The 12,981-nt window shown below is 44.2% G+C and overlaps 1 protein-coding gene across 2 annotated transcripts in view; it reads right to left on the reverse strand.

Moving 5' to 3' along the window:
* The window catches only part of Exoc1l (exocyst complex component 1 like), a 34,712-nt gene extending 22,047 nt beyond the window's left edge, over window positions 1-12,665 (reverse strand). The window contains exons 1-3 of one of the 2 annotated variants that reach the window (XM_063273631.1): window positions 12,584-12,665; window positions 11,994-12,104; window positions 3,429-3,517 (exon numbers count right to left, since the gene is read on the reverse strand). In XM_063273631.1, coding sequence (XP_063129701.1) covers window positions 3,429-3,453 — 25 coding nt within the window. In that variant the 5' untranslated portion in view covers window positions 3,454-3,517; window positions 11,994-12,104; window positions 12,584-12,665. Of the gene's footprint in view, window positions 1-2,362; window positions 2,658-3,428; window positions 3,518-11,993; window positions 12,105-12,583 lie in introns of those variants that run through there. The other variant, NM_001399551.1, reaches the window with a different exon arrangement.
* Window positions 12,666-12,981: the final 316 nt, after the last annotated feature.

Raw genomic sequence — 12,981 nt, forward strand, 5'->3', positions numbered from 1 at the left:
CAGGAAAGAGCGGTGTTTTAAGTGGGGATAGACTTGTCCCAGGGAGAAATTACCACGGAAAGCCTGAGACGCAAAGGGTTGTAGTAGGTCTCCGAGAATGAATTCCTCAGGTACTCTGTAGCCAACTCCTGAGAGGGACGTTGAGTTTATAATGGCCTATTTTGAGACCAGTCACAGAATTACTAAGATTTAATAGAAGACAACCCTTGTTTTGGCCACTACTCAGATAAGAAGGCAGTTCAACCATGTTTAAATAAATTACATTCTCTTTCATCAGAAAAATGCATGATGGATGTAACTACTTTGGACCAATAGGTCTCACAAGAAGAACCCCTGGATTAAAGAGCATGACGAGGCAGTCACGTGACTCTCCTCCCGGTAGACAGACAGAGCTCCAAGTATGGAGTCATAGCCAATGACTTGCTTGATTTATGTCAGATGTTTTGCAGGTAAAGCGTGGGAGTGTCAAGCATCGTTGAAACTGCTGTTTTGTTGACAGTTTTTGTAACAGTCATTTTTAAAAAGAGTTACACTTTTGGAAAGTGCTCCCTGACCGATGCGTGGGAAATCAAGGGGATAATAGTGTGTTACCTTTACAGCAAAACTCACGAAACCATTTCTTCCTCATCTCAGAGAAGAGCTTGATTTTCTTGGTACAATCAGAACCACTGAATACCTTCCAAATGTTTAAATGTAAGATACATATATATATATATATATATATATATATATATATACACACATGTAAGTATATATGTATATATGTATGGCACGTATATATATACATATATGTGTATATATACATATGTTTATATGTATATATGTATACACACAATGCACACATGTATGTATATAATATGCATATATGTACATGTATTCTAAACTTAGAACAAATTTAGTTAATTATATAATTTTTGAAGGGAGTCACTAAGATACATTTGGTAAATTAAATCCATAACATATTCTGGCTTTTTTATTTTTAAATTTTTTCTTTTAAAACACTGTCAGTGCCACCTAATGAGAAGTTACTTAGACAAAGCAGGACTCATAACAGGTAAAAATCCCTATACTTTATGTTAGAATGGACGTCCTCTCTAGCATAGTGGATAAAAATACTCTTGACTCAGTGATTTGGTCTATTAAGTAATTTTAATTTACTTTTTATGTAATTCATTATTATGAGCTGATTAAGTCCTTTCTATTGGCTGATATGCCAAATCCCCATATTTCATATGTGTAGTAAAATATGTTTAGGTATTAGATAAGTATTACCATTCTGATTGTTGGATACATAGTTTTGCGTGTTTTGGGAATTATAAACTTTTAAAGAATTTTTAGAACTTTCAGGATGCTTGGCTTCTTCTCGACATCTTCAAAAAGCTTTTCTAAACCAGTTATCAGGTATATTGAGATAATAGTTGTCTGAAAATGCATGTTTGCCTTAAAGACGAACACTCAACAGTCACTTTTTTCTGAGCCCCTGAAGGGTACCACGATGCATGGGCCGGGAAAGGGGGGAGCTACAGTCAAACTCAGTAAGGACACCGACATTTCCATCTAAATTCATAAAAGGTTTAGAAAATCATAATTAATGCAAAAGCCAGAACATGGACAATTTTCACACATTTTTTTTTCCAGAGCTGAGGACCGAACCCTGGGCCTTGCGCATGCTAAGCAAGTGCTCTACCACTGAGCTAAATCCCCAACCCTTCACACATTTTAAAACCAGGAAGGAAATATCTATTTTTTACTAAATACTGTATATATCAGACATCTACATTAGGGACTGTCCCCTCATCTGTAAAGTTCTGTCTTCGTGGACTAATTTCTATTATTAAAGTATTGGTATTGTTATTCTGCAGGAGAATCTTTTTTAAAAGAGAATTTCTTTCTTCAAAATAAACTACCATGAAGTCTCAATAGTTCCTCGGAAGAAAAGTCCGAGGTTTGTTTATGTCCCAGGACACAAAGTCATTGGCAATGACTGTATAATTGGTTCTGCCATGCATTTAACCATATTCTGGATGCTATTGAATTTTTAAAAGTAAGTCTTTATACAACACAATTATATGCTATGAAGCAAATCAGACGAAGAATTGGAGGGAAAACCCCCTGATCCAACCAAGAGAAGTACAGACCCACGTTTGTTTCTGAACTGCTCATGATGTCTAACACGGTTTTTAGGTTCGCTTTAGTGCTTTAAAAGTCTGTAGAATGCAGATTCCTTTCCTTGGCTAATTAAACCCTCGAGAAGAGCCATGCGCGTCCAAGTTGGGTAGGGAGGCAGCCACGATTCCCTTCTACCCCGTGTGCACCTTTGAGCTCTTTGCGTTTTGAAACGATATCAGAAAGTGCTGCTCACCTGACACACAGAGGTAATACCTGTCCTGGACAGAGACCTCGATCTCAATGAACTCGCAGAGATTCTGTGCCAGCGGCTTGAACAGTCTTTTCTCCAAGTCTTCCTTCACCAGCGATGACATCTCCAGTTCCTCCTGGTCCCGAGCTTGGGTTCAAGCTCACGCTTCCCTTGCTGCTGCTGCTGCTGCTTGCTGCAGCTTAGATGTCTCCTTTAGGTGTGCGAGCCTCCCGGTTGGTTCCCACTCTCTTTCCCTTCTTACTGGTAGCAAAAGGCCAGGCTCCTGCCAGCGGGTGCCTGCTCACTGGCAGCCCCACCTCAGCAACCCAAACCCGGTATTAACCCCCTCGTCATCTCCTTCATTCAGCATCCGCCCTGCCGCAGGCTCCTCTCTGGGAGCTATCCTGTGGGTCGCTGATGGGAGATCATATTGATGAACACTGACAGATGGCTACAGATCTACTCGGGGAGTCCCCGGGTCGGCAACCTTTCCCCTCTCACAGCAGCACTATGCAGAGAAAGGCCACTACCTCAGCGTGAGACCATTATATAAATCAGCTGTCTAGCGCTATTGATTGGGATCGTCTTCCATTAAGAACTTTGCTTTCACTGCCCAGAAAAAAAAAAAAATCTGCGCTTGCACCCAATGCTCCCAACAAGTCTCCCCTTCTCTTTCCTCTGCCAGCCTGCAATGCACTCTAGCCTTTGCGTCCAAGAGTTTGCGCCAATCCCTGGGTCTCAATTATTTTTAAAATGGACATTTAGATGGGTCCACTTTAATTCTATTTGTGCCTCCACTCAAACGAAAGTATATTTAGGCACCTGCTAGAGCGAAGCGTTCATTACATTTGCTTCTCGGGAGGATGGATTTCCCGTTCTGCAGGAGCTTATGATCTGGTAGGGGAGCGTTACACGGAGTAAGTACTTGAACCATGAAAGCGAGAACACGGCACAGAAGAGCAGAGAGGGAGGGTGACCACACGAAGCCTCGTCATCACTGTCCTGTTGCTGTGAAGAGGCACCATGATCAACACGGTTTATAAAAGAAGGCATTTCATTGGGGGCTTACCTACGGATTCAGGAGATGAGTTCATGACTGTCCTGGCAGGGGGTGAGGCGGCAGGCAGGCAGGAATAGCATTGGAGCAGTAGCTGAGAGCTGATCCACAGGCAGGAGGCAGAGAGACAGAGAGACAGAAAGAGACAGAGAGATAGAAAGAGACAGAGAGACAGAAAGAGACAGAGAGACAGAAAGAGACAGAGAGACAGAAAGAGACAGAGAGACAGAAAGAGACAGAGACAGAAAGAGACAGAGAGACGGAGAGAGACAAAGAGAGATAGAGAGAAACAGAGACAGAGAGACAGGGAGAGACAGAAAGAGATAAAAACAGAGAGATAGGGAGACAGAGAAGGACAGAAAAATAGAGACAGAGAGAGAGAGAGAGAGAGAGAGAGAGAGAGAGAGAGAAGCAGAGACAGAACGAGAGACAGACAGAGAAAGGGACAGAGAGAGAGACAGAAACAGAGAGAGGAGACAGAGTGTGCGTTAGTCTAATATAGGCTTTTGAAACCTCAGAGCCCACACCCAGTAACACACCTTCTCCATTAAGGCCACACCCCCTAATGCTTCCCAAATAGTTCCACTAACTAAGGAACAAGCATTCAAATATATCATCCCATGAGGCTCCTTCTCATCCAAACCCTCCTCAGCAAGGGTCTGAGGAAGTGGCCCGTGAGGGGCCTGGAGTGAGGCTGGTAGGCAAGCACAGAGGTGGAGGAGGAGCTGAAGCCTCACATCAGTAAACCCAGAGGGAGTGCTTCCTCTCCAAATTCACAGGTGGGGGGCTGGGTTAAAAGCACTAACTGCTCTCCCACATGACACAGCTTCATGCCAACATCTTCCCAGTGGGTTTCATTCCCAGCACCTATATGTTGGCTTGCAACATTTATAACTTTAGTTCCAAGGAGATCCTAAGCCCTCCAGTATCCACAGGCAGAAGTCACACATGTCGAATACAGACATACATGTGGGCAAACATCAATTCACATAAAATAAATATAATCAATCTTTGAAAATTTTTTTTGTCGAAAGCCATTGCATTAAGAGATGGTGTCAGAATAAACCTTGAACAAACTCAACTAGACCCTGACCAAGGAGCTTTCTATTCCCCTAAGGTTTGCTGGAATCCTTCACCATATGCCGAAATTCCAGCCTCTCACTGCCATTGCCAAACTCGGTCATCCACTGTGGACTGCATCCTGGTAGCCAAGGCCTCCGCCTCCTATATTTATTATTGTTATTATTATTATTATTATTATTATTATTATTATTATTATTAGTTTTTGTTTGTTTCTTGAGACAGGGTTTCTCTCTCCTGGCTGTCCTGAACTCACTTCGCAGATCAAGTTGGACTTGAACTCACAAAGATACCTTGCCTCTGCCTCTGCCTCTGCCTCTGCCTCTGCCTCTGCCTCTGCCTCTGCCTCTGCCTCTGCCTCTGCCTCTGCCTCTGCCTCTGCCTCTGCCTCTGCCTCTGCCTCTGCCTCTGCCCCTGCCCCTGCCCCTGCCCCTGCCCCTGCCCCTGCCTCTGCCCCTGCCCCTACCTTTGCCTCAGGTGCTGGGATTACAGGTGTGTGCCACCACAGAAGGCTGTTTCTGGACAACCAACTTTAGGAAGGAGAGACTACAGACTCCCATGTAGTCTCCTTCAGCTGCACTTTTCCCAAACCCCAATATAATCTTCAAGACAGGAACCCCTGGGGCTGGGGATTTAGCTCAGTGGTAGAGTGCTTACCTAGGAAGCGCAAGGCCCTGGGTTCGGTCCCCAGCTCCGAAAAAAAGAACCCCCCCCAAAAAAAGACAGGAACCCCTTTTTCGGCTGTGTATTTCCTTCGTTGTTTGAAATAAACTGTCTTGTCTGCTGAGGCTGCTTTTTGCCTTCTGTCTCTGGATGCTGCCTCGGAAATCTAACAGGTGGTACCTTTAATGGTAGCTTTAAGGGCTTCCCCCCTTATGAAAGAGATCGGGTTCTAGAAAAGAAGCTTTCTATGTCTTTTCCCTGACATTCAGCCTATTGAAGACAGTGTTCTTCCCTCCTAAAACATATTCTCCCCCACCCCTACCCCTATTTTGGAGCAGTACTCCTTCATCAGACACCTGAACCCTCGGGTTCCTAGACCTTGGACTTCCAAGCTTCCAGAACTGTGAGAAATAAATTCTGTTCCTTAAAGATTACCCAATGTTTGGTATTTTGTTAAAGCAGCACAGCTAATCCAGGGTGTAGGAGTGAATAGGAGATATTCATACTCTCCAGAGTCACAGAGTGTGTGAATGGAGAAGGTAAGAATGAAAGATAGAACAAGGCAAAAGTGTGTGCCTCTGATGTGGGGTCAACCCTTCGGGCTTTATTTGCTATGAGCAGAGAACTGATGGAGATTTTTCGACTGTTCAGTTATTCAACTGACAAGTATTTATCAGGACACTATGTACCACCCCCAGGTCTATGAATTAGGGGAAGGGCAGGGAAGCTAAGCTAGATTTTGCACGGTGTAGCTCAGTGGTAGACAGAACGTGAAGTGGTAGCATATTCAGGGGCAGGTGGCAGAAGTGTGACTCATGACTCCATGATCTCTAAGGACAAGAGATCCTCAGGTCCTAAGGTGAGCTGACATGACTCCTGCGTGCTCTCCAGTCTCCAGATCCACTCGTGGAAGCTCGGCCTTTCTTCTGACCTCTAGGCTGCTATGACAGAGAGGAAGAAGCATCCCTTTTTGGTTCTTCTTTCCTTTAACGCAGTAAATGTTTCTCAGCAGACGGTCTTTACATCTTGGTGCCGAGAGCTGAGTCATGCAATGGACATTTAATACTTTCTTTGCGTGAGTGACTTTGCAGTGACACATTTCCACAGTAGGAGTAGACAGTCTTACCAAACACATATCAATATCATTATCAAGGTCAATATCAAGATCAAGACCACCATTTGATCTTTAGTTGCAAGAGGCAAACACATTCATGGGGTAAATATGGCTTCCCATCTTTTCCTTTAAATTTTTATTTTTTTATTATATTTTATTAATTTGTGGAGGGTTTTTGGAGGGGTACATTCAAGGGTCATTTCCTTTTGTCTTCCGTGTAGGTCCCAGGTGTGGAAATCAGATCATAAGGCTTGGCAACGGACTCTTTAACAGCTAAGCCATCTTGCCTGCCCTCTGTTTTTTTTGGGGGGGGGGTGTTTTTTTTGTCTTTTTGGGTTTTTTTTTATTATTTTCTTTGTTTTTTTTTTTGTTTTTGTTTTTGTTTTGTTTTGTTTTTTTTGTTTGTTTGTTTTTTAAACCAAAGTGTTGACATGTATCCCAGGCTGGCCTAGAACTTGTGGTAATCCTTTTGACTCGGTCTCCTGAATGCTGGGATCACAGGTGTGCTGCTACACGCTGCTCACACATTCCAAAACACAATGGTTTCTATCAACTGTGTCCAGAAGTAAATTTGCACTGTGTTGAATATTCCTATGTTTTCCATAGGTAGTGTCAGTTGTTTTGCAGACACAAGGAAAAGATGATAAATGCATATTAAATGTTTTTAAACACGTTAACATCCTGAATAATTCTGAAAGAAAACTACATGAGGACTTCGTCCAAGTTAAATGATTTTAAATCCTAAACTTTAAAAGCACTTGCAAGGAACAACTCAGGAAACTAGAAATAGAGAAAAATGTTAAGACCTTAATTTTGTAGAGAAATTAAGACACTAGACATTTGAAACTTTTTTTTTTTTTCTCGGAGCTGGGGACCGAACCCAGGGCCTTGCGCTTGCTAGGCAAGCGCTCTACCACTGAGCTAAATCTTTTTTTTTTTTTTTTTCGGAGCTGGGGACCGAACCCAGGGCCTTGCGCTCGCTAGGCAAGCGCTCTACCACTGAGCTAAATCTTTTTTTTTTTTTTTTTTTTTTTTTTCCGGAGCTGGGGACCGAACCCAGGGCCTTGCGCTCGCTAGGCAAGCGCTCTACCGCTGAGCTAAATCCCCAACCCCTAGACATTTGAAACTTAAAATTATAAAGATTATAGAAAACTAAAGAGATACGTAAACACATTCGCTGATGTCGGCAATATTTAATAGGGGTTCTTAGCGTTATTCCCACACAGATGAATACTATTCTAGTCTGAAGATTTATTTCCTGAGATGCTCTGCAACTGTCAGTGAGGGTAAGGGGAAGACAGAGAAAAGTGGCATTTAAAAGCCTCCCAGGTTGTTGCCTTAGCGAGGACGAGCCAGCCCATCTCCGTGGTTAAAGAAGCAAAGCCTATGGCTTTGGGGACACAGCCCAGCTGGTGCTGAGGGAGCCAAGTTACTCAGGACAGAAGCCCTCCTCGCAAGTAGCCTCTGGAGATTAGTGTCAGCTGTGGAACCGAATGCTCACTCCTGAAAGACAACTAGAGGAGTCAACAATGAACTCTGACTGTGAAGACCGTCCAGGTTACTTCATCCTCATTGCTGCCTGCCAGGGTCCAGGAGTCACTCCACAAACCACCGGATCTCGGTCAGACAGGGAGGGTTAAGGAACACACACCTAAAGACTGATCAGCCAGGGCAACAGCTGAAAGCTGCGTGCTGTACCTTGCTCAGGGCCAGCTTATAAAGGCTAAAACTGCCAAAACCATAAATGGACTCATATGCAGGTGCAGGAAGTGCTGCCCGGTGGTCGGCGCCGACTCAAGCCATTTTAGACATGACAGTTCATATTGACCATTAATTTGATGGGTCCTATGTGAAGCTTATGGTTGTGGAATTTCTTCAGATTAACAAACCTCATCACATACAGAACATAACAAGGTGTGTGGTTAGCGTGACCCTGCTTTCAGTCAAGTTATTTTTCTGCGTCAATGATTGGCAGGCAGATTGCGGCAAAGACATGGAATAGCCGGCGGGCTTGGATCAAAATGGCTACAGCTATGCTCGCGGGGGCTAAGCTCAACATTGCCCTTTTCAGAGACTACAAAATGGGTTTTCTTTCCTTCATGTGTAGAATCTTGATTTAATTGCTTCCCAAGCTAATTTTTTTCATATTTTAATTATTTATTTACTTATTTACTTATTTATTTATTTTTATATTTTATTTTATTTTATTAATTATTTATTTTTTTATTAACTTGAGAATTTCTTATATACATTTCGAGTGTTATTCCCTTTCCCGGTTTCCGGGCAAACATCCCCCTCCCACCTCCCTTTTCTTATCAGTGTTCCCCTCCCCATCCTCCCCTCATTGCCGCCCTCCCCCCAACAATCTAGTTCACTGGGGGTTCAGTCTTAGCAGGACCCAGGGTTTCCCCTTCCACTGGTGCTCTTACTAGGATATTCATTGCTACCTATGAGGTCAGAGTCCAGGGTCAGTCCATGTATAGTCTTTAGGTAGTGGCTTAGTCCCTGGAAGCTCTGGTTGCTTGGCATTGTTGTTCATAAGGGGTCTCGAGCCCCTTCAAGCTCTTCCAGTTCTTTCTCTGATTCCTTCAACGGGGGTCCTATTCACAGTTCAGTGGTTTGCTGCTGGCATACGCCTCTGTGTTTCCTGTATTCTGGCTGTGTCTCTCAGGAGCAATCTACATCCGGCTCCTGTCGGCCTGCACTTCTTTGCTTCATCCATCTTGTCTAATTGGATGGCTGTATATGTATGGGCAACATGTGGGGCAGGCTCTGAATGGGTGTTCCTTCTGTGTCTGTTTTAATCTTTGCCTCTTTCTTCCCTGCCAAGGGTATTCTTGTTCCCCTTTTAAAGAAGGAGTGAAACATTCACATTTTGATCATCCGTCTTGAGTTTCATGAGTTCTAGGCATCTAGGGTAATTCAAGCATTTGAGCTAATAGCCACTTATCAATGAGTGCATACGATGTGTGTTTTTCTGTGATTGGGTTACCTCACTCAGGATGATATTTTCCAGTTCCAACCATTTGCCTACGAATTTCATAAAGTCATTGTTTTTGATAGCTGAGTAATATTCCATTGTGTAGATGTACCACATTTTCTGTATCCATTCCTCTGTTGAAGGGCATCTGGGTTCTTTCCAGCTTCTGGCACTTATAAATAAGGCTGCTATGAACATAGTGGAGCACGTGTCTTTTTTATATGTTGGGGCATCTTGTGGGTATATGGGCAAGAGAGGTATAGCTGGATCCTCAGGCAGGTCAACGTCCACTTTTCTGAGGAACCTCCAGACTGATTTCCAGAATGGTTGTACCAGTCTGCAATCCCACCAACAATGGAGGAGTGTTCCTCTTTCTCCACATCCTCTCCAGCATCTGCAGTCACCTGAGTTTTTGATCTTAGCCATTCTCACTGGTGTGAGGTGAAATCTCAGGGTTGTTTTGATTTGCTAATTTTTTTAACTTTCATTTGCAAGCATAACAATTATCTGTTTGCTTAAAAAGTCTGAGAATTAAAGCCCTTGCCGGATTAGCAGCCAGCAGTTAGGGGTCTTTTTGTGCGGAGTTACTTTAACCGTCACTTTGACACAATCCGTAATTATCTGGGGAGAGAGTCTCAGTGAGGGATCGCCTAGATTAAGTGGCTCTGTGGCCATGCCCACGGGGCGGGGGCGTCTGCCTTGTTTACAGACACTGATGTTAGCCAATCTGGTCTAAGAGTGGGCCCCACCATTCCTAGAGCTTGAGTCCTGGACTCCACAGAAGAGAGTGAGTTGTGCACAGGCTTGCGCGAATTCAGCTGCTCTCTGCTATTGACTGGATGTGACCAGCTTGAATGCACCCCTCCAAAAAACCCTCCACAAATTAATAAAATATAATAAAAAAATAAAAATTTAAAGGGATAGTTCATCGCAGCATCAGGAAACAAAGGCAAGGCAGAAGGCAAGAGGAAGCTCAACCAGGGCCAGCCTTTGGCAGCTTTTGCATCTCCTCAAATGTCACCAACAGCAGTAGACAGGCAAGAGCAGCAGCAGGCAGGGTGCCCTGGTGTGAGGCACCGCAGGTCTCAGTTATCTGGCCTGTCAGCATTAACGGGAATCTTATGCTTGAAGCCCTGCTGGGAAAGTGAGAATTCTGAAGAGAGATGCACCACACCTCCCTTCATCGGATTAATGCTCACTTTCACTTGCAATGTTAAAGTGTTTCAAAAGCTTTCAAAAGAAAGTCAAAGGCCAAGGTGATTTCCCATGCAAAGATACAGCGGGCTCCCACTGTGAACCTGTCAAACAAATAGACCCAGGAGGACAGAGAGCTACCAGGCCTGTCTCAGGTCAGGCTTTTACTTCTACCACTCTACAAAACTCCCAAGACTCTTTTCTCTTTCAAAAATGGGAAATCTTTAAGGCTTAATGTCTGTCCCAGTTTCCTTAGACTAGAGTTGAATGAATGAATAAATGAATGAATGAATGAATGAATGATGATGATGATGATGATGATGATGATGATGATGATACTGTGTCTCTAATAATAAACAGGGAACAGAGACATGAAGGCAGCCTGGGCTCTGGGTCCTATAACCCCAGGACAGGACCAGTTTGGATCTGACTTTATTTACATCCTGACCTCTGTCTTATAGGGCTTTATCCCAACTGCAAGATGGCTACAGGCACCAGGTAGGGTGGGGAGGAATAAGAATGAACTCCTTCTCTTCTTCCTCTGGCCAGACTCCAAATGAGTGCATTCTAATACTACTTGTTATGTTACTATTCTTATCTCATAATTAATCTTAATTCCTTTAGAATGCAGGGAAACGGAGGCAGTGGGTTTCCAGAGCTAAGCACCCAGAAGCCTCAACCCTCGGCAACAAGTAATTCTGCTATTGTAGACGCCTGGAGTGTTTGTGCCTATGGCCCTACAAGCACAGGCTTCTGCGTAGACCTGGGAGGCTGAGATTCCTCAGCCCTCCACAGCAGCTGATGCTGTAGCATCTGGGTCTAGGTATGAACATCTGGCTGTCACCCATGCCAGCCGCTCTCTGTCCTCTCTTCACCTGGGGCTGCAGCTCTTTCTTCACAGGAGTAGCTCGAACCACACTATTAAAGGTAGGGGTGGAAGCAGACCACTTGAGATTTTTTTTTAAGATTTAAGTCCCCCCACACCTCCCCCACTCTGTGTGTGTGTGTGTGTGTGTGTGTGTGTGTGTGTGTGTGTGTGTATACCTGAAGATGACCATAGAGACCAGAAAACGGTATAGAATTTCCTGAACCTGGAGTTACATGAGCTGCCATATAGCTGTTGAGAAAAGAACTCAGGTCCAGAGAGAGAGAGTCAGAGAGAGAGAGAGAGAGAGAGAGAGAGAGAGAGAGTCAGAGAGAGAGAAAGAGAAAAAGAGTCTTTTTTGGAGGGTTGTAACACTAGGGGAAACAGCACAGGGAAGGTATTTTCCAGCCAGCTCACCATGTGAGGCAGTCTGATCGTCCAGCCAGATAAACCACTACTGTGACGCTTTAGTCAGACAGAGGTAGGAACTCCCACTAATTATGACAGGATACCTTTTGCAGCAGTCACAACTGACCCACTAGGCCAATGGGGACTTCTATCTGACCCCACCTGGGCAGAAATGGTTGCAAGTGTGCAGGCTGTTTGAAACAATCATGGCCGGACCAGCCTCTTCAGAAACCCGAAGGAGCAGTTGTAATTTTTTGTAGCTTCCCGACGTACCAGTTCTCAGCATAACCTTCTCAGTGGTCCTCTCTTGTCTGGACTTCCCAGTTCCGATTGAGTCCATGGGCATGTCAATGGTTCAGGGCTAGCCAGGTTTGATTAATAAACCTTGAGTGAATGGACACAGGGCTTTTGATCTTAAAGGCTTTGATTTCCCCTTTCTTTAACTAAGGAGCTCAATCAGGACCAACTAGCCCAGTATTTCTCTAACCTCCTTCCCTTTCCTGTGGGAGAAACCCCCTTCCCAGGAAGAAGCCATTCCACTTTTGAGGCTGGCTCTGCATTGGGCTTAACCATAGCAACGAATATGTAAGCCAGGCCTGGACACTGAGCCCTAGAATTTGGCTTTGTCTGCAAGCAGAATGGTAAGTCACCTCTGTATTTATAGATTTATTCATTTATTCACTTTTAGATATATATAGAGAGAATATATTCACATATATTCACTTTACGTGTACATAACTTTAAAATAGTACATTTTTTTTAAAGAGGCCGTGAATGTGAGAGGAAGCCTGGGAGGACTTGGATTGAGTGCCCTGTAAGGAAACATGATAACTAGCCTTCTAGTTCTGCCCCTCTGTTGTTACCATGGTAGTGAGAGCCTTGTAGCTGTCCAGCGGGAGCTCCCTTTACAGCCTCTGCTGGCTCTAGGGTCAGGAAGATGAAATCAGCTAACATCTGTGAGGCTCTTAGTGCCTGCCAAATGGCTCCAACTGACGACAGCTATCATTGTGAGTTCATTAGCGTTGGGTGGGTGTCATGTCATGTGACTGTCACTCCATCAGTAACCTTATCCCATAGACTTTGATTACCCAGAATCTCCGGCCAGGGTGGCTACTTCTGCGGACCCAGTGTAGCTCATCTCGGCTATGCCCTCCCAGAATAGCAAGCTGCCTTTCTTTATAGGAAGACTACTCTTTGTGTCTTGTGGCAAATGTCCTTACCAACAGCAGCGAATGCTTCCTGTTTGGCCGTGCCCTCTTTT

Source organism: Rattus norvegicus, chromosome 14 (genome assembly GCF_036323735.1).
Source record: "Rattus norvegicus strain BN/NHsdMcwi chromosome 14, GRCr8, whole genome shotgun sequence".
In the NCBI taxonomy this organism is placed as follows: domain Eukaryota; kingdom Metazoa; phylum Chordata; class Mammalia; order Rodentia; family Muridae; genus Rattus; species Rattus norvegicus.